The sequence below is a fragment of the Hypanus sabinus genome, chromosome 19, assembly GCF_030144855.1.
Source record: "Hypanus sabinus isolate sHypSab1 chromosome 19, sHypSab1.hap1, whole genome shotgun sequence".
Taxonomy (NCBI): domain Eukaryota; kingdom Metazoa; phylum Chordata; class Chondrichthyes; order Myliobatiformes; family Dasyatidae; genus Hypanus; species Hypanus sabinus.
This window is the reverse complement of record NC_082724.1, coordinates 2,903,294-2,927,269: the sequence shown is the minus strand read 5'-3', so window position 1 is coordinate 2,927,269 and position 23,976 is coordinate 2,903,294. Positions and strand designations below refer to the sequence as shown.

Genomic DNA, 23,976 nt, shown 5'->3' with positions numbered 1-23,976 from the left:
ATCAGACTCCATGGAGGGGAGGCTGGTTTCCTTAGCATATCTACCGCTCTCCACAGTTTTTCCTGCGGTCCCGGGCGGAGCAGTTGCCGTACTGAGCTGTGATGCATCCGGATCAGATGCTTTCTGTGGTGCGTCAATAAAATTTGGTTGAGCGTCATCGAGGATTTCTTCAGGCTCCAGAGGAAGTGAAGACTTTTGTGAACTTTCCCTTTCCAGGTTTGTGTCGGCCTTTGAGATGGACCTCTCGGTCGGGCAGAGGGACTCGGGGAAGCTGTCCGGGGCTCTGCAGCGCGGACTCTCCCGCCGTTCCGCGGGCAGCGAGGAGGAATTGGTTCACGTATGTTTCATGGTGAAACACCCAACCATACACCTCAAGACCAAGTGTGCTAGAAGTACTCTGTGGCCTGCTACTGTTCCTACACACGCTGCCTGACCCACTGAGTATTTCCAACATTTTCTGTTCTGAGTTCCCTCGGTTTTGCATTTGTCTTGCTGTGACTCATTGCCCTGATCTCCGCAGTCGTTTTCTGACCTCTCCCACTCCTTTTGCTCTTTGTTCCATGACCATAAGATACAGGAGTAAAGTTAGGCCATTTGGCCCATCTAGTCTATTCCACCATTCCATCACAGCTGATTTATCATCACCCTCAGCCTCCACTTTAACTATACCCAGTGACTTTTCCTCTACAGCCGTCTGGGGCAATGAATTCCACTGATTCATTCCTCCTCATCTCTGTTCTAAAGGGATGTCCCTCTATTCTGAGGCTGTGCCCTCTGGTCCTAGTCTCCCCCACTATAGGAAACATCCTCTCCACATCCACTATCTGTGTCCTCTGGTCCTAGACTCCCCCACTATAGGAAACATCCTCTCCACATCCACTCTATCTGGGCCTTTCAACATTTGATAGGTTTCAGTGAATTCTCCATCATTCCTCTAAACTGCAGTAAATACAGACCCAATGGCATCCTTGTACATTAACCCTTTCATTATCAGAAACATTCTCATGAACCTTCTCTGGATTCTCTCCAATGCCAGCATATCCTTTCTAGATTAGGGGCCCAAAACTGTTCACAATACTCCAAGTGTGACTTCATCTCCCTGTCTCCCCCCTCTTCCTTCCCTCCATTCCGCCGTCTCGTCTGCTCCTATTCTGTTCCCCCACTCTATTATGACCTTCTCTCTCCTAATGCTCATTGTCTGTCTGAGCACTTCCCTCACCCTGACACCTCTCCCTCTCTCTCTGCTCCCTCCAGATCTATTGACCGTACTTGAGGTTGGGTTGTTACCGTGTGAGGGTTTTTTCTCGGTATGCCTGCGCTTTGCGTGACCCTCACTGTCTGCCTTTTGTATCTACAGCTGTTCCTCATCGTGCTCCGAGCATTGCCTCTGTCATCGCGGCTTGTCATTTCTCTTCAGCCTATTCCGTTCAAGCACAGTGCAAAAGCGGTAAGCAATGTGTCAGTCACTATTGCCAAGCTTGTGACGGCAGGGTAGTGTAGTGGTTAGCGTAATCTATTACTGCGCTGGTGACGCAGGTTCAATTCCCGCCTCCGCCTTTCCGGACTCTGGGTTTCCTCCCACTGTTCAGAGGTGCGGGTTAGTAGATTAATTGGTCACAAGGGCAGTGCAGTCTCGTTGGGCCAGGAGAGGCCATTACTGTGCTGTATCTCTAAATATTAAAAAATAACCCTTTGTGTGGCTGATTCCTCGAGTCTAACCCCTGATGAAAAGTCTCGGCCAAATTCATCGACTTTTCATTCCACTCCATGCCTGACCTGACCCTTTGGCCCACTTTTAACCTACTCTAAGGTCAATCAACTCTTCCCTCCCACATAACCCTCCATTTTTTTTATTATGCACATGTCTATCTCTTAAATGTCCCTAATGTATCTGCCCCAACCACCACCCCTGGCACCACAGTGTGGTGAAAAATTACCTCTGACAGCAGCCCCCCCCCCCCCCCACCATACTTTCCTCCAATCACCTTAAAACAGGGGTTCCCAGGCCTGGGGTCCCTTGCTTAATGGTATTGGTGCATGGCATGAAAAAGGTTAGGAACCTCTGCCTTGAAATTCTCTCTCACATGAGCTATTTCCACCCTGGGGGAAAGTCTCTGGCTGTCCACTCGACCTTTGCCTTTCATCCTTTTGCACACCTCTATCAAGTCACCTCTTATCCTCCTCACTCCAAACAGAAAAGCCCTAGTTCCCTCAGCCTATCCTCCAAAGACATGCTCTCTAATCCAGGCAGCATCCTCTGCACCCTCTCTAAAGATTTCATATCCTTATGTTTAACCTCTGACATCCTCACCTATATTTTTCTCCAATCATCTTAAAGTTATGCCCCCTCATATTCTGTGTGTGTTGCTTTGGATTTCCAGCATCTGCAGAATCCTTTGTGTTTCTAATTCCTGTTCTTCTCTTCTCCTGAAGAATCGGAAAGGGGAGAAGTCCAAAGGCGATTCCCAGGAAGCTTCCGAAGTGGAGACCGACACTAAACCCGGAACAACAACCGGAAAAGAGGCCCAGAGAAAAGCAGACGTCAAACCAGAGGACAATGCGGAGATCCGGGTGAAGAGGGAGGCTGGGGTCACTCGGAAGAGGAAGAAGGAGGTCAGCTGTCCTGAGGCGTCCGCTGAGTCTGGATTTGAGGATGACAAACACTCGGGGAAGCTGAAGCTGAAGAACAAGCGGCGGAGGCGTGTGGCTTCGAAGGTCTCGTATAGGGAACCCGACACAGACCAGGATGACGGCAGTGATTCAGATTTCGAACTTGCTGATGGCTCTGCCCACTCCAGCAGTTCCTCGGGTGGAGACAGGGCCAGCGTGCCTGGGGACAAGAGGGGAAAGGGCCGGGTGCGTGGGAGGAGTGCGGAGGCTGGTGAAGAGAAGGACTCGGGGAATGCTGCGTCGAAGAGGAGATCCTCAGGTTGTAGGAGCAGTGCCGGACAGGTGAAATCGTCAGATCGGTGGATTGAGGTTTATGCCGATGTCGAGCGGAAGTGGGTGGCCGTGGACTGTGTGCGCAATTCTGTGGACCACCCAGCGTTGTGCGCGAGGCACGCCACCAAACCTCTCTGCTACATAGTCAGCTTTGACAACGAGGACAGTGTGAGAGACGTTACCCAGAGGTACGACCCGGCCTGGATGACCACCACCAGGAAGCGGAGGGTTGACCCTGCATGGTGGGAGGAGACTCTGTTGTCGTACAGGAGCACCCGCTCTGAGCGAGAAGCAGAGGAAGACCAGGAGGTAGGTGCGGATTTGGAGACGCTCGTAAGTTTCTGCTAGCGTTGGGTCTGGTGAGATCCAGGGTCGCCACTGGAGCTTGGGCCTCACCACCAGGGACCAGAGTGTCGATTCCAAAAGCAGCTGAAAGAATCAGGGTCACACAGCAAGGAAACAGGCCCTTTGGCCCCTCTGCTCCATGCTCACTGAGATGTTTTAGCCGTTAAACAGGCCCTTTGGCCCCTCTGCTCCATGCTAACTGAGATGTTTTAGCCATTAAACAGGCCCTTTGGCCCCTCTGCTCCATGCTAACCAAGATGTTTTAGCCGTTAAACAGGCCCTTTGGCCCCTCTGCTCCATGCTAACAGAAATGTTTTAGACATTGAATGGCACGGCATTGTATGGGCCCTTCAGCCCACAATGTTGTGCTGACATATGGAAACCACATTCCCTTGTTCATAACCCATAACTCTCCATTTTGCTATCACCCATGTGCATAAGAGTTTCTTAAATGTCCCTAATGTTTCTGCCCCCACCACCACTCCTGGAAGCACGTTCTCTGTGTTATATAAAAAAAAACTACCTCTGACATGCTCCCTATACTTTTGCATCAGTCTTCACTGTGGAAGACACTAGCAGTGTGTCAGATGTTGAAGGGTGTGAGGAAAGAGAAGTGAGTGCAATTACTGTTACAAGGGAGAAGGTGCTCAAAAAGCTGAAAGACTTGAGGGTGCACAAGTCACCCGGACAGAGGAACTGCACCCTAGGGTTCTGAAAAATTTAGCGGTACAGATTTTAGACGTCTTAGCAATGATCTTTCAAAAATCATTGGACATCTGTCTTGGTGCCAGAGGACTGGAAAATTGCAAATGTCACTCCACTCTAAGAAAAGAGGAAGGCAGCAGAAAGGAAATTATAGACCAGTTAGCCTGACCTCAGTAGCTGGTAAGATGTTGGAGTCAGTTGTTAAGGATGAAGTTATGAAGTACTTGGTGACACAAGACAAGGTAGGACAGAGTCAGCATGGTTTCCTTCAGGGAAAATCTTACCTGATGAACCTGTTGAAATTCTTTGAGGAGATTACACAGGAGATAAAGGGAATGCAGTGGATGTTGTATATTTGGACTTTCGGAAGGCCTTTGACAAGGTGACACACACGAGGCTGCTCACCAAGTTACGAGCCCATGGTATTACAGTAAAGTTATTAACATGGTTAGAGCATTGGCTGATTGGAAGGAGGTAGTGAGTGAGAATAAAAGGATCCTTTGCTGGTTGGCTGCCATTGACTAGTGGTGTTCTACAGGGGTTGGTGTTGGGACAGCTTCTTTTTATGCTGTATATCAGTGATTTAGATTATGGAACAGATGGCTTTGTTGCCAAGTTTGCAGATGATGTGAAGATTGGTGGAGGGGCAGGTAGTGTTGAAAAAACAGGTAGGATGCAGACGGACTTAGACAGATTAGGAGAATGGTCAAGGAAGTGCCAAATGAAATACGATGTTGGAAAATGCATGGTCATGCACTTTGGTAGAAGAAATAAATGTGGAGACTATTTTCTAAACAGGGAGAAAGTTCAGGAATCTGAGATGCAAAGGGATTTGTGAGTCCTTGTGCAGAACACCCTGAAGGTTAACTTGCAGGTTGAGTCTGTGGTGAGGAAGGCAAATGCCATGTTAGCATTCATTTCAGGAAGTCTTGAATACAAGAGCAGAGATGTGACACTGAGGCTTTATAAGGCACTGGTGAGGCCTCACCTTGAGTATTGTGAACAGTTTGGGCTCCTCATCTTAGAAAAGATGTGCTGGCATTGGAGAGGGTCCAGAGGAAATTCTCAAGAATGATAACGGGAATGAAAGGATTATCATATCTGGAAAAATCTCCCAAAGCACTCTGGGCCTGTACCCATTGGAATTTAGAAGGGTGCGGGGGTATCTCATTGAAACCCTTCGAATGTTGAAAGGCCTGGACAGAGTAGATATGGAGAGGATGTTTCCCATGGTGGGGAAGTCTAGGACAAGATGGCACAGCCTCAAGATAGAGGGGTGTCCATTTAAAACAGATGTGGAGAATTTTCTATAGCCAGAGGGTGGTGAATTTGTGAAATTTGTTACCACAGGCAGCTGTGGTCACTGGGCCTATTTAAGGCTGAGATTGATAGGTTCTTGATTGGACATGGCATCAAAGGTTACGAGGAGGAGGCTGGAGAGTAGGGCTGAGGAGGAGGCTGGAGAGTAGGGCTGAGGAGGGGAAAATAGGATCAGTCATGATCGAATGGTAGAGCAGACTCGATGGGCCAAATGGCCCAATTTGGCTCCTATGTCTGATAGTCTTATGGTCTACATTTTCCTCCATTCACCTTAAAATTATACCCACGTGTGTGTTACTCTGGATTGGCTGCTTCTGCAGAATCGCTTGTGTTCACTTGAGGGATGAGCCCACTGCCCTCTGCAGCTACTTATATCCGAATTGCTGTATCAGAATGTGGGGCAACCAAGGTCAACACAAAACACTGGAGGAACTCAGTAGGTCACTTTATGGAGAGGAGAGTTTTTCCACCATTTTGTGTGAGTTACTCTGGATTTCCAGCATTTGCAGAATCTGTTGTGTCTGTCAGGACATTTTCAACAGAAATCGGTTCTAATCTCAGCTACGACTGTTCAACACACCCGAAGAGCTGTTTCTGTGCTGCCGGGTTTGAATCTGTTGAAGTTTATATCTGGGTATTGTGGAAGGGACCCCGTTATCTCTGCCTGCTGTTGCCCTCAGGGTTCAGGGTGGATTGGATCTCATTCTCTGCTGCGGGACCTTACCGAGTGTTTTTCCTGGTTTGACATAGCTGCGTGTGAAGTTGCTGGAACAGCCCTTGCCCACCTCCATCGCAGAGTACAAGAACCACCCACTGTACGTGCTGCAGAGACACCTGCTGAAGTACGAAACGCTCTACCCACCCACTGCCTCCATCCTGGGCTACTGCAAGAAGGAAGCTGTCTACTCCCGGTGAGGACCTCGAGGCAAGCCCGGCACTCCGGGTGGCCGGGCATACTCGGCCGCGAGACTGGGTGGTGGGAGGCCTGAGACCCACAGTTCCTGGACCAGGGCTGCTTCCCGCCTGACGCTGTCGAGAGAGGGAGAGAGAGCACCCCAGTACACTGCAACACACACTGTTCTCCCACAGACACACTCACCACCCCACACTCCGTCTCCGGTCCGCATCAACTCCTCTTTCTTCCCTCTCATTTCCACTTCCCTCTCCTTCCTTATTCCTCGTCACTCCCTGCTTCCAACCCATAACCCTCCACCCCTTCTCCCCCACCTCTGCACACTCCTCCTCCCCACTTCACCATTCTCCCCCCTTCTTCATCTCTCTTCAGATCCCCTCACTTCTCCCCAGTCCTCCTTTCCCCACCTTCTATCCCCCTCTCCCCTTCTCCCCCCACCTGCCTCCTCCCTTCTCACCGCACAGAGTGCCAGTTTGGCCACCCTCCACTCCGGACCCATTTCCGCGTGTCTGTCTCTTCTGGCCCCCGGTTTGTCCGCCGACGGAGCGGTCAGTGCCCTGTGCGTCTCCTGACTGTCCTGACCTGCTCTTTCAGGGACTGCGTCCACGTGCTTCACTCCAAGGACACCTGGCTGAAGGAGGCCCGTGTGGTGAGAGACGGAGAGGTGCCGTGTAAGGTGCGAACTTTGCCCCGCCCCCCGGCCTCCTGTACCTCCCACAGTTTGCTGGAGTTCTGCTCCCTCTCCCCCTCCCCCTCACACAAAGCAGGAGCCAGCCGTCCAAACCCCATCGCCCACCCTGCCCGATTACCTGCTCAGTCAGACCTTGGCCTCGGTTCTGCCTCCTTCCCGCCCATAGACCCCCTCAGTTCCCCAGATCTATACTGTCAGCCTCAATCCAACACCACCCCTAGGCCCCTCGCAATGAGAGGGCTCCAAAGAATCACAACCTTCAAGTGAAGGAATTCCTCCTCGTCTGTCTTAAGTAGACTACCTCTTATGAGAACAAAGAACATTCTGCCCACAATGTTGTGCTGACCTTTTAACCTACTCTTAAAATCAATCTTTTCCCTCCCACACAGCCTCCATTTTTCTATCATCCATGTGCCTGTCGAGGAGTCTCTTAAATGCCCCTAATGTATCTGCATCTCCCAACGTTCCATGTGTCCACCACTCTGTACGAAAGCCGAGCTCTGACATCCCCCAGTACTTTACTCCTTGTATTAGCCATTTCCACCCTGGGAGAAAGTCTCTGCCTCTGATCATCTTGGACACCTCTATCAAGTCACATCTCGTCCTCCTTTGCTCCAAAGGGGAAAGCCCTAGCTCCCTCAAACTTTCCTGATAAGATATGAAGCAGCATCCTGCCAAGTCTCCTCTGCACCCTCTCTAAAGTTTCTCCATCTCCCTCTAATGCCCGTCATCCCTCCCTCCCTCTCGGTAACATCCCCCACCTCCTCCTCACTGCTGGCTGCAGTGACCTTGTGCTGTGGTCACCTGCAGGTGGTGAAGAGCCAGTCAAACAGGGCGCGACGAGCTCGGATGTCAGGCCTGGAGAACCGCGATGACCTAGGGCTCTTCGGACGCTGGCAGACTGAGGAGTACCACCCGCCCAGGGCCACCGATGGAAAGGTGGGTGTGACCGTAGAGGGTTGAGTGGGGTTTGGTGTCCTGTTCCTTCCCCAAACGGGTTGGTCAGCCCCCAAGTTGGTTCCACTTTTGGTGAGGTTGTCCACAGCATCAGCCCCACCCCCCGCCCAAATTATCTCATCCCCAACCTTAACTCCCCCTCTACTAACTGAATTCCCTCACCCAGGAGCTCCTGTAGGCTGTTGTGGGAATGAGGGAGGCTTGCGTTCACTGTGGAACCATTGGGGATGCTGTCACTGCTGGGTGGAAAGCAAGGTCCCAAACACGGAGGGGAAGGAGCACAACTAGAAGCAGGAGTCTGCTGTCTGACTTGTTGAGCTTGCTCTGACTTTCAATACGATCTGGCCATGGACTCAGCTCCACCTCCCTGGAGCGTTTAGTTGTTGAGTTATTGTCATTCCAATGTAGACATACACCACCAAATGAAACAACGTTCCTCCAGTCCAAGGTGCACAACACAGTACATAGAACTCGCACACAACACACCCAGTAATATTACCACCGACAAGGTAACAAATAACAAGGTGCATTTGTGTCGCAGTTCCTCTGCTATGTAAAAATCTATCTAACTGTGAATAAATATATTAGTGAGGCAACTCCACTGTTGCCCTGAGCAGGGAATTCCACAAATTGCCTGCTCCCTGGGAAAAACACTTTCACCTCATCTCCTTAAAACAATTCCCCTCAATTTTGAGACTATGTCCCTTAGTTACACTTCCACTCACCAGTGGAAACAACTTTCCGGACTCTATCTCATCTATCTTTCATGATTTTGTTTCTATAACTTTCTTTCTAATTCTTCTGAATTCCAGATAGTACAGCCCCAGGTGACTCAATGTCTCCTCATAAGCAGAACCTCCTCCGCTCCAGTATCAAGCCGGTGAACCTCCTCTGCACCATCTCCAAAGCCAGTATCTCCCTCCTCAAGTCAGAACTGCACACAATAACCCAGGTGTAGCCTCACCAGTACCCTGTACAATTGCCACAAAACCTCCCTGCTCTTGAATTTAAAACCCTGGCAACGGGAGCAACATTCCATTGCCTTCTTCTAACCCGTTCTGAGTTCAAATTCACTGTCATCTGACTGTACAACCAAAACAACGTCTCCCGGACCACCGAGTACCCACAGTACATATATACACCAAACGAAACAACGTCCCCTCCCCCCAGACCACGGTCACCCACAATACATATATACACCAAACGAAACAACGTCCCCTCCCCCGGACCACGGTCACCCACAATACATATATACACCAAACGAAACAACGTCCCCTCCCCCCGGACCACAGTCACCCACAATACATATATACACCAAACGAAACAACGTCCCCTCCCCCCGGACCACAGTCACCCACAATACATATATACACCAAACGAAACAACGTCTCCCGGACCACGGTCACCCACAATACATATATACACCAAACGAACCAACGTCCCCTCCCCCCAGACCACGGTCACCCACAATACATATATACACCAAACGAACCAACGTCCCCTCCCCCCGGACCACGGTCACCCACAATACATATATACACCAAACGAACCAACGTCCCCTCCCCCCGGACCACGGTCACCCACAATACATATATACACCAAACGAAACAACGTCCCCTCCCCCCAGACCACGGTCACCCACAATACATATATACACCAAACGAAACAACGTCCCCTCCCCCCAGACCACGGTCACCCACAATACATATATACACCAAACGAAACAACGTCCCCTCCTCCCGGACCACGGTCACCCACAATACATATATACACCAAACGATACACCGTCCCCTCCCCCCGGACCACGGTCACCCACAATACATATATACACCAAACGAAACAACGTCCCCTCCCCCCGGACCACGGTCACCCACAGTACATATATACACCAAACGAAACAACGTCCCCTCCCCCCGGACCACGGTCACCCACAATACATATATACACCAAACGAAACAACGTCCCCTCCCCCCGGACCACGGTCACCCACAATACATATATACACCAAACGAAACAACGTCCCCTCCTCCCGGACCACGGTCACCCACAATACATATATACACCAAACGAAACAATGTCCCCTCCCCCCCTGGACCACAGTGTACCCACAAAACATTTCTCACACAGCACATAATGGAAAATAATACTATAAGTTAGTAAAACGTCATTCAGAATGCAGCACAGGTAAACAGTACAGACCTCGCAGTCCCAGTGAAGACAGTGATAGGGTCTCACGTCCTGAGGGAGGAAGCTGTTTTATTTAGCTGGTATTCGTGTAGAGTAGAATGACAGTTAAACTTGAACTTGGCAGTTCTAGTCCTGTACCTCCTTTCTAACTGTACTGGGCCAAAGAGATTGTGAGGTGGGTGGTAGGGATCCCTAACAATGGTTCCGGCCCTACATCTGCAACGCTGCTGATAAATGTCACAAATGAGGGGGAGGGAGACCCGCTGATCCTCTCGATATTTTTTTTACTGTCCTCTGGGTCTTCCTGTCCAAACTTCACCCTCAGTGGTTCTTCTGTAGAAAGTTGTTAGGGCAAGGAGCTTTACACACCTCGATCTTCTTAGATGCTCCAGAGCCTTAGAAATGTAGAAAATCTGCAACATGTTACAGGCCCCTCATCCCACAATGTTGTGCTGACCATGTAACCTACTCTAGAAGCTGCCTAGGATTTCCCTACCACGTAGCCCTCTATTTTTCTAAGCTCCATGTCTCTTAAAGGACCCTCTTGACTAATGAGGAGGTGTTGTGGGTTCTGGTTAGATCTCAGATAATGTGCACTCACTGGTAGAGGATTGTCGAAGGTTGCAGAGAGACATTGATAGGATGCAGAAGTGGGCTGAACAGTGGCAGATGGAGTTCAACCCGGAGAAGTGTGAGGTGGTACACTTTGGAAGGACAAACTCCAAGGCAGAGTACAAAGTAAATGACAGGATACTTGGTAGTGTGGAGGAACAGAGGGATCTGGGGGTACATGTCCACAGATCCCTGAAAGTTGCCTCACAGGTAGATAGGGTAGTTAAGAAAGCTTATGGAGTGTTAGCTTTCATAAGTCGAGGGATAGAGTTTAAGAGTTGCGATGTAATGATGCAGCTGTACAAAACTCTAGTTAGGACACACTTGGAGTACTGTGTCCAGTTCTGGTTGCCTCACTATAGGAAGAATGTGGAAGCATTGGAAAGGGTACCGGGGAGATTTACCAGGATGCTGCCTGGTTTAGAGAGTATGGATTATAATCAGAGATTAAGGGAGCTCGGGCTTTACTCTTTGGAGAGAAGGAGGATGAGAGGAGACATGATAGAGGTGTACAAGATATTAAAGGAATAGATAAAGTGGACAGCCAGTGCCTCTTCCCCAGGGCACCACTGCTCAGTACAAGAGGACATTGCTTTAAGGTAAGGGGTGGGAAGTTCAACGGGGATATTAGAGGAAAGTTTTTCACAGAGAGTGGTTGCTGCGTGGAATGCACTGCCTGAGTCAGTGGTGGAGGCAGACACACTAGTGAAATTTAAGGGTCTACTAGACAGGTATATGGAGGAATTTAAGGTGGAGGGTTATACGGGAGGCAGGGTTTAAGGGTTGGCACAACATTATGGGCCGAAGGGCCTGTACTGTGCTGTACTATTCTATGTTCTTTGACTCTTGGTACCACCCCTCCCACAGTGTGACCCTCCCTCCCTCCCTCGGTACCACCCCTCCACAGTGTGACCCTCCCTGTCTCGGTACCACCCCTCCCACGGTGTGATCCTCTCTCAGTACCACCCCTCCACATTGTGACCCTCCCTCTCTCAGTACCACCCCTCCCACAGTGTGACCCTCCCTCAGTACCACCCCTCCCACAGTGTGACCCTCCCTCCCTCCCTCGGTACCACCCCTCCACAGTGTGACCCTCCCTGTCTCGGTACCACCCCTCCCACGGTGTGATCCTCTCTCAGTACCACCCCTCCACATTGTGACCCTCCCTCTCTCAGTACCACCCCTCCCACAGTGTGACCCTCCCTCAGTACCACCCCTCCCACAGTGTGACCCTCCCTCTCTCAGTACCACCCCTCCCACAGTGTGACCCTCCCTCAGTACCACCCCTCCCACAGTGTGACCCTCCCTCTCTCGGTACCACCCCTCCACAGTGTGACCCTCCCTGTCTCGGTACCACCCCTCCCACAGTGTGACCCTCCCTCCCTCGGTACCACCCTTCCATAGTGTGACCCTCCCTGTCTCGGTACCACCCCTCCACATTGTGACCCTCCCTCCCTCGGTACCACCCCTCCACAGTGTGACCCTCCCTCGGTACCACCCCTCCCACGGTGTGACCCTCTCTCAGTACCACCCCTCCACATTGTGACCCTCCCTCCCTCGGTACCACCCCTCCCACGGTGTGACCCTCTCTCAGTACCACCCCTCCACATTGTGACCCTCCCTCCCTCGGTACCACCCCTCCCACGGTGTGACCCTCTCTCAGTACCACCCCTCCACATTGTGACCCTCCCTCTCTCAGTACCACCCCTCCCACAGTGTGACCCTCCCTCAGTACCACCCCTCCCACAGTGTGAACCTCCCTCAGTACCACCCCTCCACAGTGTGACCCTCCCTCCCTCACTACCACTCCTCTAAAGGAGAAGTAACTGTGCCTCATTTTTCTTGCTGCCAGGTCCCGCGGAACGAGTTTGGGAACGTTTATCTGTTCCGACCCTGCATGCTGCCTCTGGGCTGCCGACACCTGAAGATCCCCAACCTGCACCGCGTGGCGCGTAAGCTGGACATCGACTGCGCCTATGCCGTCACTGGCTTCGATTTCCACTCTGGACACTCACACCCGATGTATGCAAGTCTCCCAACATTGCTGAGATCCCTCGCTTACCCCAACTTCTCCGAACCCTCCCATTCCCTCTCAACTCCCCTCCCCCAACTCTCCTCTCGCCACTGTCCCCACCCTCCCCTCCCCCAACCCTTCTCCCTCTTAACCCCCCCCATACACACATGGTGCTCTGTCTCCACCCTTACTCTCCCTATTCACGAATCTCCCCCTTCACCTCCACGTAACCCTTCCTCTGTGCTAACTTCCTCATCCTTCTGTTCCCTGCCCTTTTCCTCCTCCTCAACCCAAAACTTCCCCTTCACCTCCCCCCAACCCTCCCTCTTCTGCGGATTAGAATGCCCAGCATGGAGCAGAGGGACCGAATGGTCTGTTTCTAATTCTGTTCACTGCAAGTCTGAGCAGTTGGCAGAGAGAAGTTAACGAGCAGGTTGAGTGGGCTAGAGTTGCAGGAAGAGTCTGGGCAGGCTGGGTCTCTGTTCCCTGGAGTGAAGGGGATGATGTGATAGAGGTTTAAGTCACGACTGGCAGAGATATTCACAGTATTTTTGGGTAAGTCTATAACTAGAGGTCAAATGAAATAGGGAGCAGGAAGGTGTGGGGTTATGCACTTCGTCGGAAGTATAAAGACACAGACTATTTCTAAATGTAAAGAAAAATCAGTGGTGCAAAGGGACTTGGGAGTCCTTGTGTAGGTTTCCCTGAAGGTTAACTTGCAGGTTGAGTCAGTAGTGAAGAAGGCATTTGCAATGTTAGCATTCGTCTCGAGACGACAAGAATACAAGAGCAAGGATGTGATGCTGAGGCTTTATAAGGCATTGGTCAGACCGCACCTGAAGTACCATTAGCAGTTTTGGGCCCCTTATCTAAGAATAGTTGTGCTGGCATTGGACAGGGTCCAGAGGAGGTTCACGACAATGATTCTGGGAATGAAAGGGTTAACATGAGTGTTTGCTGGCTCTAGGCCTGTACGCACTGGAGTTTAAAAAATGACGGGGATCTCATTGACATGTATTGAATATTGAAAGGCCTAGACAGACTGGATGTGGAGAGGATGTTTCCTATGGTGGGGGAGTCTAGGACCAAAGAGTGGTGGATCTGTGGAATTCATTGCCACAGATGGCTGTGGAGGCCAAGTCATTGGGTATATTTAAACCGAAGGTTAATAGGTTTTTGATTGGTGGGGTGGGGGGGGGGGGTTAAGATTTACAGGGAGAAGGTTGGAGAATATGGTTGGGAAAAAACCTTGATTGAATGGTGGAGCAGACAATGTGGGAATGTCCTGGGTCTCGTAGTCTTGTGGCACAGGTTTAAGGTGAGAGGAGAAATTCTGAAAGAGAGGCAAGTTTTTCCACACAGGTAATGAGTTTGTGGAATGGGCTGCCAGAGGACGTGGTTGAGGCAGATACATTAACATTTAAAAGACACTTGGACAAGAACACAGATGGGAAAGGTTTAGAGGGGTATGGACAGGTACATGGATAGGAAAGGTTTAGAGGGATATGGACCAAATACAGGGAAATGGGACTTCCTCAGGAAGGCATTGTGGGATGGAGGAGTTGGGCTGAATGGTTTGCTTCCATGCTCTGTGACTCTGACAGTAACTCCCTCTTGCTACCACAGACTAGATGGGTACGTGGTTTGTGAGGAACACGTGGAGGTCTTACGGACAGCGTGTGAACAGGAGGAGGTTGAGCAGGCCAAGAGGGAGCAGCTGGTAAGCACTCTGGAAAACTGGGAAGGGAATGGTTGGGGTGGGAATGAGGGAGGGAGGGAGGGTAGGCTAATAAGGGGAATGGGGCAGATGGAAATCAGGAGAGGGAGGGGGTGAGAATGGGGTGCAGTGGGAATTGGCATGAGGGACTGTGATGACCTCAGGCTTGTGGAACACTTCCAAATGACCCTGACAAAAAATTCAACACGTTATAAGCTGAACCATTCTGGACAATCCCAGTAGGCCTGCTCACAGCCAAAAGCACCCGTTCCATCCCCACTGACACCTCTCTCAGTCAGAGGTAGGGTGAGAAGTAGAAACATAATCTGAGAAGAGCGTCTCACATATAAACCCGGGAGTGTGTGATGGGACGGTGTGGAGGGAGTGTGTGATGGGACGGTGTGGAGGGAGTGTGTGATGGGACGGTGTGGAGGGAGTGTGTGATGGGACGGTGTGGAGGGAGTGTGTGATGGGACGGTGTGGAGGGAGATTCACTCTGTGTCTGACCCCGGGATTGTGTGATGGGACGGTGTGGAGGGAGATTCACTCTGTGTCTGACCCCGGGACTGTGTGATGGGACGGTGTGGAGGGAGTGTGTGATGGGACGGTGTGGAGGGAGTGTGTGATGGGACGGTGTGGAGGGAGATTCACTCTGTGTCTGACCCCGGGAGTGTGTGATGGGACGGTGTGGAGGGAGTGTGTGATGGGACGGTGTGGAGGGAGTGTGTGATGGGACGGTGTGGAGGGAGATTCACTCTGTGTCTGACCCCGGGAGTGTGTGATGGGACGGTGTGGAGGGAGATTCACTCTGTGTCTGACCCCGGGACTGTGTGATGGGACGGTGTGGAGGGAGATTCACTCTGTGTCTGACCCCGGGAGTGTGTGATGGGACGGTGTGGAGGGAGTGTGTGATGGGACGGTGTGGAGGGAGTGTGTGATGGGACGGTGTGGAGGGAGTGTGTGATGGGACGGTGTGGAGGGAGTGTGTGATGGGACGGTGTGGAGGGAGTGTGTGATGGGACGGTGTGGAGGGAGATTCACTCTGTGTCTGACCCCGGGAGTGTGTGATGGGACGGTGTGGAGGGAGATTCACTCTGTGTCTGACCCCGGGAGTGTGTGATGGGACGGTGTGGAGGGAGTGTGTGATGGGACGGTGTGGAGGGAGTGTGTGATGGGACGGTGTGGAGGGAGTGTGTGATGGGACGGTGTGGAGGGAGTGTGTGATGGGACGGTGTGGAGGGAGTGTGTGATGGGACGGTGTGGAGGGAGTGTGTGATGGGACGGTGTGGAGGGAGTGTGTGATGGGACGGTGTGGAGGGAGTGTGTGATGGGACGGTGTGGAGGGAGATTCACTCTGTGTCTGACCCCGGGAGTGTGTGATGGGACGGTGTGGAGGGAGTGTGTGATGGGACGGTGTGGAGGGAGTGTGTGATGGGACGGTGTGGAGGGAGTGTGTGATGGGACGGTGTGGAGGGAGTGTGTGATGGGACGGTGTGGAGGGAGTGTGTGATGGGACGGTGTGGAGGGAGATTCACTCTGTGTCTGACCCCGGGAGTGTGTGATGGGACGGTGTGGAGGGAGTGTGTGATGGGACGGTGTGGAGGTAGTGTGTGATGGGACGGTGTGGAGGGAGATTCACTCTGTGTCTGACCCCGGGAGTGTGTGATGGGACGGTGTGGAGGGAGTGTGTGATGGGACGGTGTGGAGGTAGTGTGTGATGGGACGGTGTGGAGGGAGATTCACTCTGTGTCTGACCCCGGGAGTGTGTGATGGGACGGTGTGGAGGGAGTGTGTGATGGGACGGTGTGGAGGGAGATTCACTCTGTGTCTGACCCCGGGACTGTGTGATGGGACGGTGTGGAGGGAGTGTGTGATGGGACGGTGTGGAGGTAGTGTGTGATGGGACGGTGTGGAGGGAGATTCACTCTGTGTCTGACCCCGGGAGTGTGTGATGGGACGGTGTGGAGGGAGATTCACTCTGTGTCTGACCCTGGGAGTGTGTGATGGGACGGTGTGGACGGAGATTCACTCTGTGTCTGACCCCGGGAGTGTGTGATGGGACGGTGTGGAGGGAGTGTGTGATGGGACGGTGTGGAGGGAGTGTGTGATGGGACGGTGTGGAGGGAGTGTGTGATGGGACGGTGTGGAGGGAGTGTGTGATGGGACGGTGTGGAGGGAGTGTGTGATGGGACGGTGTGGAGGGAGTGTGTGATGGGACGGTGTGGAGGGAGTGTGTGATGGGACGGTGTGGAGGGAGTGTGTGATGGGACGGTGTGGAGGGAGATTCACTCTGTGTCTGACCCCGGGAGTGTGTGATGGGACGGTGTGGAGGGAGATTCACTCTGTGTCTGACCCCAGGAGTGTGTGATGGGACAGTGTGGAGGGAGTGTGTGATGGGACGGTGTGGAGGGAGTGTGTGATGGGACGGTGTGGAGGGAGATTCACTCTGTGTCTTACCCCGGGAGTGTGTGATGGGACAGTGTGGAGGGAGATTCACTCTGTGTCTGACCCCGGGAGTGTGTGATGGGACGGTGTGGAGGGAGATTCACTCTGTGTCTAACCCCGGGAGTGTGTGATGGGATGGTGTGGAGGGAGATTCACTCTGTCTGACCCCGGGAGTGTGTGATGGGATGGTGTGGATGGAGTTTCACTTTGTGTCTGACCCCGGGAGTGTGTAATGGGACATTGTGAAGGGAGTTTCACTCTGTGTCTGACCCCGGGAGTGTGTGATGGGATGGTGTGGAGGGAGATTCACTCTGTGTCTGACCCGAGGAGTGTGTGATGGGACAGTGTGGAGGGAGCTTCACTCTGTGTCTGACCCCGGGAGTGAGTGATGGGACAGTGTGGAGGGAGATTCACTCTGTGTCTGACCCCGGGAGTGAGTGATGGGACGGTGTGGAGGGAGTGTGTGATGGGACGGTGTGGAGGGAGATTCACTCTGTGTCTGACCACGGGAGTGTGTGATGGGACAGTGTGGAGGGAGATTCACTCTGTGTCTGACCCCGGGAGTGTGTGATGGGATGGTGTGGAGGGAGATTCACTCTGTGTCTGACCCCTGGAGTGTGTGATGGGACGGTGTGGAGGGAGATTCACTCTGTGTCTGACCCCAGGAGTGTGTGATGGGACAGTGTGGAGGGAGTGTGTGATGGGACGGTGTGGAGGGAGTGTGTGATGGGACGGTGTGGAGGGAGATTCACTCTGTGTCTGACCCCGGGAGTGTGTGATGGGACAGTGTGGAGGGAGATTCACTCTGTGTCTGACCCCGGGAGTGTGTGATGGGACGGTGTGGAGGGAGATTCACTCTGTGTCTGACCCCGGGAGTGTGTGATGGGACGGTGTGGAGGGAGATTCACTCTGTGTCTGACCCCAGGAGTGTGTGATGGGACAGTGTGGAGGGAGATTCACTCTGTGTCTAACCCCGGGAGTGTGTGATGGGATGGTGTGGAGGGAGATTCACTCTGTCTGACCCCGGGAGTGTGTGATGGGATGGTGTGGATGGAGTTTCACTTTGTGTCTGACCCCGGGAGTGTGTAATGGGACATTGTGAAGGGAGTTTCACTCTGTGTCTGACCCCGGGAGTGTGTGATGGGATGGTGTGGAGGGAGATTCACTCTGTGTCTGACCCGAGGAGTGTGTGATGGGACAGTGTGGAGGGAGATTCACTCTGTGTCTGACCCCGGGAGTGAGTGATGGGACGGTGTGGAGGGAGATTCTCTCTGTGTCTAACCCCGGGAGTGTGTGATGGGACGGTGTGGAGGGAGATTCACTCTGTCTGACCCCGGGAGTGTGTGATGGGACAGTGTGGAGGGAGATTCACTCTGTGTCTAACCCTGGGAGTGTGTGATGGGACAGTGTGGAGGGAGATTCACTCTGTCTGACCCCGGGAGTGTGTGATGGGACGGTGTGGATGGAGTTTCACTCTGTGTCTGACCCCGGGAGTGTGTAATGGGACATTGTGAAGGGAGTTTCACTCTGTGTCTGACCCCGGGAGTGTGTGATGGGATGGTGTGGAGGGAGATTCACTCTGTGTCTGACCCCAGGAGTGTGTGATGGGACAGTGTGGAGGGAGCTTCACTCTGTGTCTGACCCCGGGAGTGTGTGATGGGATGGTGTGGAGGGAGTGTGTGATGGGACGGTGTGGAGGGAGTGTGTGATGGGACGGTGTGGAGGGAGTGTGTGATGGGACGGTGTGGAGGGAGTGTGTGATGGGACGGTGTGGAGGGAGATTCACTCTGTGTCTGACCCCGGGAGTGTGTGATGGGACAGTGTGGAGGGAGATTCACTCTGTGTCTGACCCCGGGAGTGTGTGATGGGACGGTGTGGAGGGAGATTCACTCTGTGTCTGACCCCGGGAGTGTGTGATGGGACGGTGTGGAGGGAGATTCACTCTGTGTCTGACCCCAGGAGTGTGTGATGGGACAGTGTGGAGGGAGTGTGTGATGGGACGGTGTGGAGGGAGTGTGTGATGGGACGGTGTGGAGGGAGATTCACTCTGTGTCTGACCCCGGGAGTGTGTGATGGGACAGTGTGGAGGGAGATTCACTCTGTGTCTGACCCCGGGAGTGTGTGATGGGACGGTGTGGAGGGAGATTCACTCTGTGTCTGACCCCGGGAGTGTGTGATGGGACGGTGTGGAGGGAGATTCACTCTGTGTCTGACCCCAGGAGTGTGTGATGGGACAGTGTGGAGGGAGATTCACTCTGTGTCTAACCCCGGGAGTGTGTGATGGGATGGTGTGGAGGGAGATTCACTCTGTCTGACCCCGGGAGTGTGTGATGGGATGGTGTGGATGGAGTTTCACTTTGTGTCTGACCCCGGGAGTGTGTAATGGGACATTGTGAAGGGAGTTTCACTCTGTGTCTGACCCCGGGAGTGTGTGATGGGATGGTGTGGAGGGAGATTCACTCTGTGTCTGACCCGAGGAGTGTGTGATGGGACAGTGTGGAGGGAGCTTCACTCTGTGTCTGACCCCGGGAGTGAGTGATGGGACAGTGTGGAGGGAGATTCACTCTGTGTCTGACCCCGGGAGTGAGTGATGGGACGGTGTGGAGGGAGATTCTCTCTGTGTCTAACCCCGGGAGTGTGTGATGGCACGGTGTGGAGGGAGATTCACTCTGTCTGACCCCGGGAGTGTGTGATGGGACAGTGTGGAGGGAGATTCACTCTGTGTCTAACCCTGGGAGTGTGTGATGGGACAGTGTGGAGGGAGATTCACTCTGTCTGACCCCGGGAGTGTGTGATGGGACGGTGTGGATGGAGTTTCACTCTGTGTCTGACCCCGGGAGTGTGTAATGGGACATTGTGAAGGGAGTTTCACTCTGTGTCTGACCCCGGGAGTGTGTGATGGGATGGTGTGGAGGGAGATTCACTCTGTGTCTGACCCCAGGAGTGTGTGATGGGACAGTGTGGAGGGAGCTTCACTCTGTGTCTGACCCCGGCAGTGTGTGATGGGACTGTGTGGAGGGAGTTCCACTCTGTGTCTGACCCCGGCAGTGTATGTTGGGACAGTGTGGAGGGAGATTCACTCTGTGTCTGACCCCGGGAGTGTGTGATGGGACGGTGTGGAGGGAGATTCACTCTGTGTCTGACCCCGGGAGTGTGTGATGGGACGGTGTGGAGGGAGATTCACTCTGTGTCTGACCCCAGGAGTGTGTGATGGGACAGTGTGGAGGGAGATTCACTCTGTGTCTAACCCCGGGAGTGTGTGATGGGATGGTGTGGAGGGAGATTCACTCTGTCTGACCCCGGGAGTGTGTGATGGGATGGTGTGGATGGAGTTTCACTTTGTGTCTGACCCCGGGAGTGTGTGATGGGACGGTGTGGAGGGAGATTCACTCTGTGTCTGACCCCGGGAGTGTGTGATGGGACGGTGTGGAGGGAGATTCACTCTGTGTCTGACCCCAGGAGTGTGTGATGGGACAGTGTGGAGGGAGATTCACTCTGTGTCTAACCCCGGGAGTGTGTGATGGGATGGTGAGGGGGGAGATTCACTCTGTCTGACCCCGGGAGTGTGTGATGGGACGGTGTGGAGGGAGATTCTCTCTGTGTCTAACCCCGGGAGTGTGTGATGGCACGGTGTGGAGGGAGATTCACTCTGTCTGACCCCGGGAGTGTGTGATGGGACAGTGTGGAGGGAGATTCACTCTGTGTCTAACCCTGGGAGTGTGTGATGGGACAGTGTGGAGGGAGATTCACTCTGTCTGACCCCGGGAGTGTGTGATGGGACGGTGTGGATGGAGTTTCACTCTGTGTCTGACCCCGGGAGTGTGTAATGGGACATTGTGAAGGGAGTTTCACTCTGTGTCTGACCCCGGGAGTGTGTGATGGGATGGTGTGGAGGGAGATTCACTCTGTGTCTGACCCCAGGAGTGTGTGATGGGACAGTGTGGAGGGAGCTTCACTCTGTGTCTGACCCCGGCAGTGTGTGATGGGACTGTGTGGAGGGAGTTCCACTCTGTGTCTGACCCCGGCAGTGTATGTTGGGACAGTGTGGAGGGAGCTTCACTCTGTGTCTGACCCCGGGAGTGTGTGATGGGACGGTGTGGAGGGAGATTCACTGTGATGTCTGGCTCTGGGAGTGTGTGGAGAAGTTTCAGTCTGTACACGACAGTGGATTGATGCGTATTCAGGGTGTGTGATGAGAATGCGGTCCCTGGGTTTTTCAGTCCCACCACTCGTGGTGTGGAGGTGGCTGGCCCTGCAGATTCTGTTGTTTTGACAGGTCACTGTTGTGTTTCTGTGCAGAAGCGTGAGAAGCGGGTTTTGGGGAACTGGAAGCTGCTGGTGAAGGGGCTGCTGATTAGGGAGAGGCTGAAGGCTCGCTACCAATCCCAGGTAACGTCTTAGATGCTGCGAGGAGCTTTAAACTTAGTTACTGCATCCACCCTGCTGACTCTCCAGCATAAAATACCACAGCTTGTTCCATTTCAAACCCCTCACACTCCCCATCTGAGTCCTAATCTGGCTGATATCCCTCCTCATTTCCATGACCTCCTCCCTCCTTCTCCCCATCTCTGTAACCCTTCCTCACCCCTACATCCCCCCCTGCCTGGCCCCAGCAGTACATCCTTCCACGTTTTGGTCCTCTGAAAATGAATTACCACTGACTCGCTCTGCAAGTTAACCTTGCAAATCCCTTGGACTTCTGAAGTTTTCGGGAATGCTGCTTGCTGGTGGGAACAACCCTGCGGGTCTGGTTCCCCTGAATTGTTCAGGCCGTTCACTATCCATGTCTCAGAAAGACTGCATCCATTTTTCAGGACACCCAGCACCTCTCCTCATTGCTACCATCAGGGAGCCTGAAGACACCAGCTCAATGTTTAAGGAACAGCTTCTTCCCCTCTGCTTTCACGTTTGACCAGACAATGAGCCCAGGAACCCTACCTCACTATTTTTGCTCTTTCTCTCTACTTTTTATATATTTTTAATAGTAATTTTTTGTATTCCTTTTTACCACTACCCCCAAACAACTTTCACGATATATGTCGGAGATAATAAACCTGATCCGATTCATCAGTCCTGAGCAGTGCTTTCCTCCCAAACTCTGCACGTTTCAGTAAAACTTTCCCTTCTGCCAGTATGGTAACTGTCTTTCCTCCTTTAGGAGGGAGCTGTTGTAAACTCCGGGCAGGAGCCCACAGGCTGCTCTGAGGACGAGGGTCCCAGCGAATCGACCCTGGCCACTGACGCTGCTTCCTCATGGCCCCTGAACCGACAGGAAGGGCGGAGGAGCCAGAAGGGGCGCAAACTGAAGCGAGGCGAGGAGAAGCACCTGTTCCCCTTCGAGAAGCTGTGAACCCCCACCCACACACACCCACCGGCGGAGAGGACTCCAACCCGTTTCCAGGGACATCCCATTATTTACTGCTACCACACGGCCTCCGATTCTCCGCACTCCGTGTGGGTGAGGTGCTTCAATCTGTACATTGCTCAGGCTATCACCATCCTGCCGGGAATCAGTGGGTCCCTGACCGGGAGAAAGGCATTCTGTTCTTGTAAGAACCACGTTTGCCAAACTTGTACCCTCGTCCCTCTGTCCCCCAACTTCCTCACCCCAGCAGGCATTACCGGCTGTTCAGTTACAACTTCACTGCGGAATTATTCAAGTGTTTAAATTTCTTTTCTACATTTGCAGAAAAAATAAAGTGTGTTGATTTGTAACAAAGACTCTTTGGACTCTTAATTGCACACAGGGTGAACAGGAGACGGTGGGGAGGAGTACAGCTCCCTCCTCTGCAGGCAGTGGTCAGCCAGTTTCAGCCCCAGCCTGCTCTGTCCCATGGGGAAGAGGGGCTCGGTTAATCCCTCCAGGAAGGCTGGTTGAAGGGGGAATAATCACAGAGTAGCATGACGCTATCACATTTCAGGAGCCTGGGAGTTTGGAGTTCCGTGTTCATTTCCAGTGCAGTCTATAAGGAGTTTGTACGTCATTCCCGTTCTAAAGATGTACCAGTTAGGTTAATTGGTTATTGTAAATGGTCCTGTGATTAGGCTCGGGTTAAAAGGGTGGGTTGTTGATGACACGGCTCGTTGGGAAGGGCCTGTTCCAAACTGTATCTCTAAATAAATAATTACGAAGTAATCCGCGATCTCAGACAGGATGGCATCCCACCAGCCTGTGGGCAAACCACAGACAACCTTCCTGCTTCAACATGCCGGATCCTTCCTTCCTTCCTCTTCTCTGCCGTTGTTGCTCTATGAAACCCGGGAATACTCTTGGCCACTGAAAAATGGGACTTGATCAGGTAGGCACATCAGTTGGCGTGGAGAAGTTGCATTGAAGAGACTGTTTCCAAGCTGTGACGTTTAAAACATTTGGACAGTACACAGATAGTAAAGGTCACTTCTCTGAAAACCTGTGCCAACCAACTGGTGGCAGTATTCAACGACATTTTCAACCTCTCACTGCTATGGACGGAAGTTGCCACTCGCTTCCAAAAGGCAACAATTACACCAGTGCCTAAGAAGAATAATGTGAGCTGCCTTAATGACTATCGACAGTGATGAAATGCTTTGAGAGGTTGGTCATGACTAGTCTGAACTCCTGCCTCAACAAGGACCTGGGCCCATTGCAATTTGCCTATTGTCACAATAAGTCAATGGCAGACACAATCTCAAAGGCTCTTCACATGGCTTTAGACCACCTAGACAATACAAATACCTACATCAGGATGCTGTTCATTGATTATAACTCGGCATTTAACTCCCACAATCCTGATGATAAGTTACAGACCCTGGGCCTCTGCAGCTGGATCGGCTTCCTAACCTGAAGACCACAATCTGCGGATTGGTGATAATATCTCCTGCTCGCTGACAATCAACACTGGTGCACCTCAGGGGTGTGTGCTTAGCCCACTGCTCTACTCTCTCTATACACGACTGTGTGGCTAGGTATAGCTCAAATACCTAATTCTGCTCCTATGTCTTATGATGCAGTGTGATAAAAGTTAAAGACAAATGACTAGTTGCCTTAGGCATTTATGCCTACACTGACCAGTTGGGCTGTGAGTCAATAACTATCACTCATGGGAACCAGGGGATGGGACCTCAGACTTGATTCTCTCCATCCTGGG

General features: G+C 52.5%; 1 protein-coding gene across 1 annotated transcript in view; it reads left to right on the top strand.

Moving 5' to 3' along the window:
• xpc (xeroderma pigmentosum, complementation group C) overlaps positions 1–22,568 on the top strand; it is a 65,866-nt gene extending 43,298 nt beyond the window's left edge. The window contains exons 8-17 of the mRNA XM_059943899.1: positions 217–337; positions 1,358–1,447; positions 2,434–3,252; positions 6,064–6,224; positions 6,821–6,902; positions 7,728–7,856; positions 12,526–12,695; positions 14,314–14,407; positions 21,149–21,238; positions 22,008–22,568. Coding sequence (XP_059799882.1) covers positions 217–337; positions 1,358–1,447; positions 2,434–3,252; positions 6,064–6,224; positions 6,821–6,902; positions 7,728–7,856; positions 12,526–12,695; positions 14,314–14,407; positions 21,149–21,238; positions 22,008–22,199 — 1,948 coding nt within the window. The 3' untranslated portion in view covers positions 22,200–22,568. The remainder of the gene's footprint in view (positions 1–216; positions 338–1,357; positions 1,448–2,433; positions 3,253–6,063; positions 6,225–6,820; positions 6,903–7,727; positions 7,857–12,525; positions 12,696–14,313; positions 14,408–21,148; positions 21,239–22,007) is intronic.
• The last annotated feature ends 1,408 nt before the right edge of the window (positions 22,569–23,976 follow it).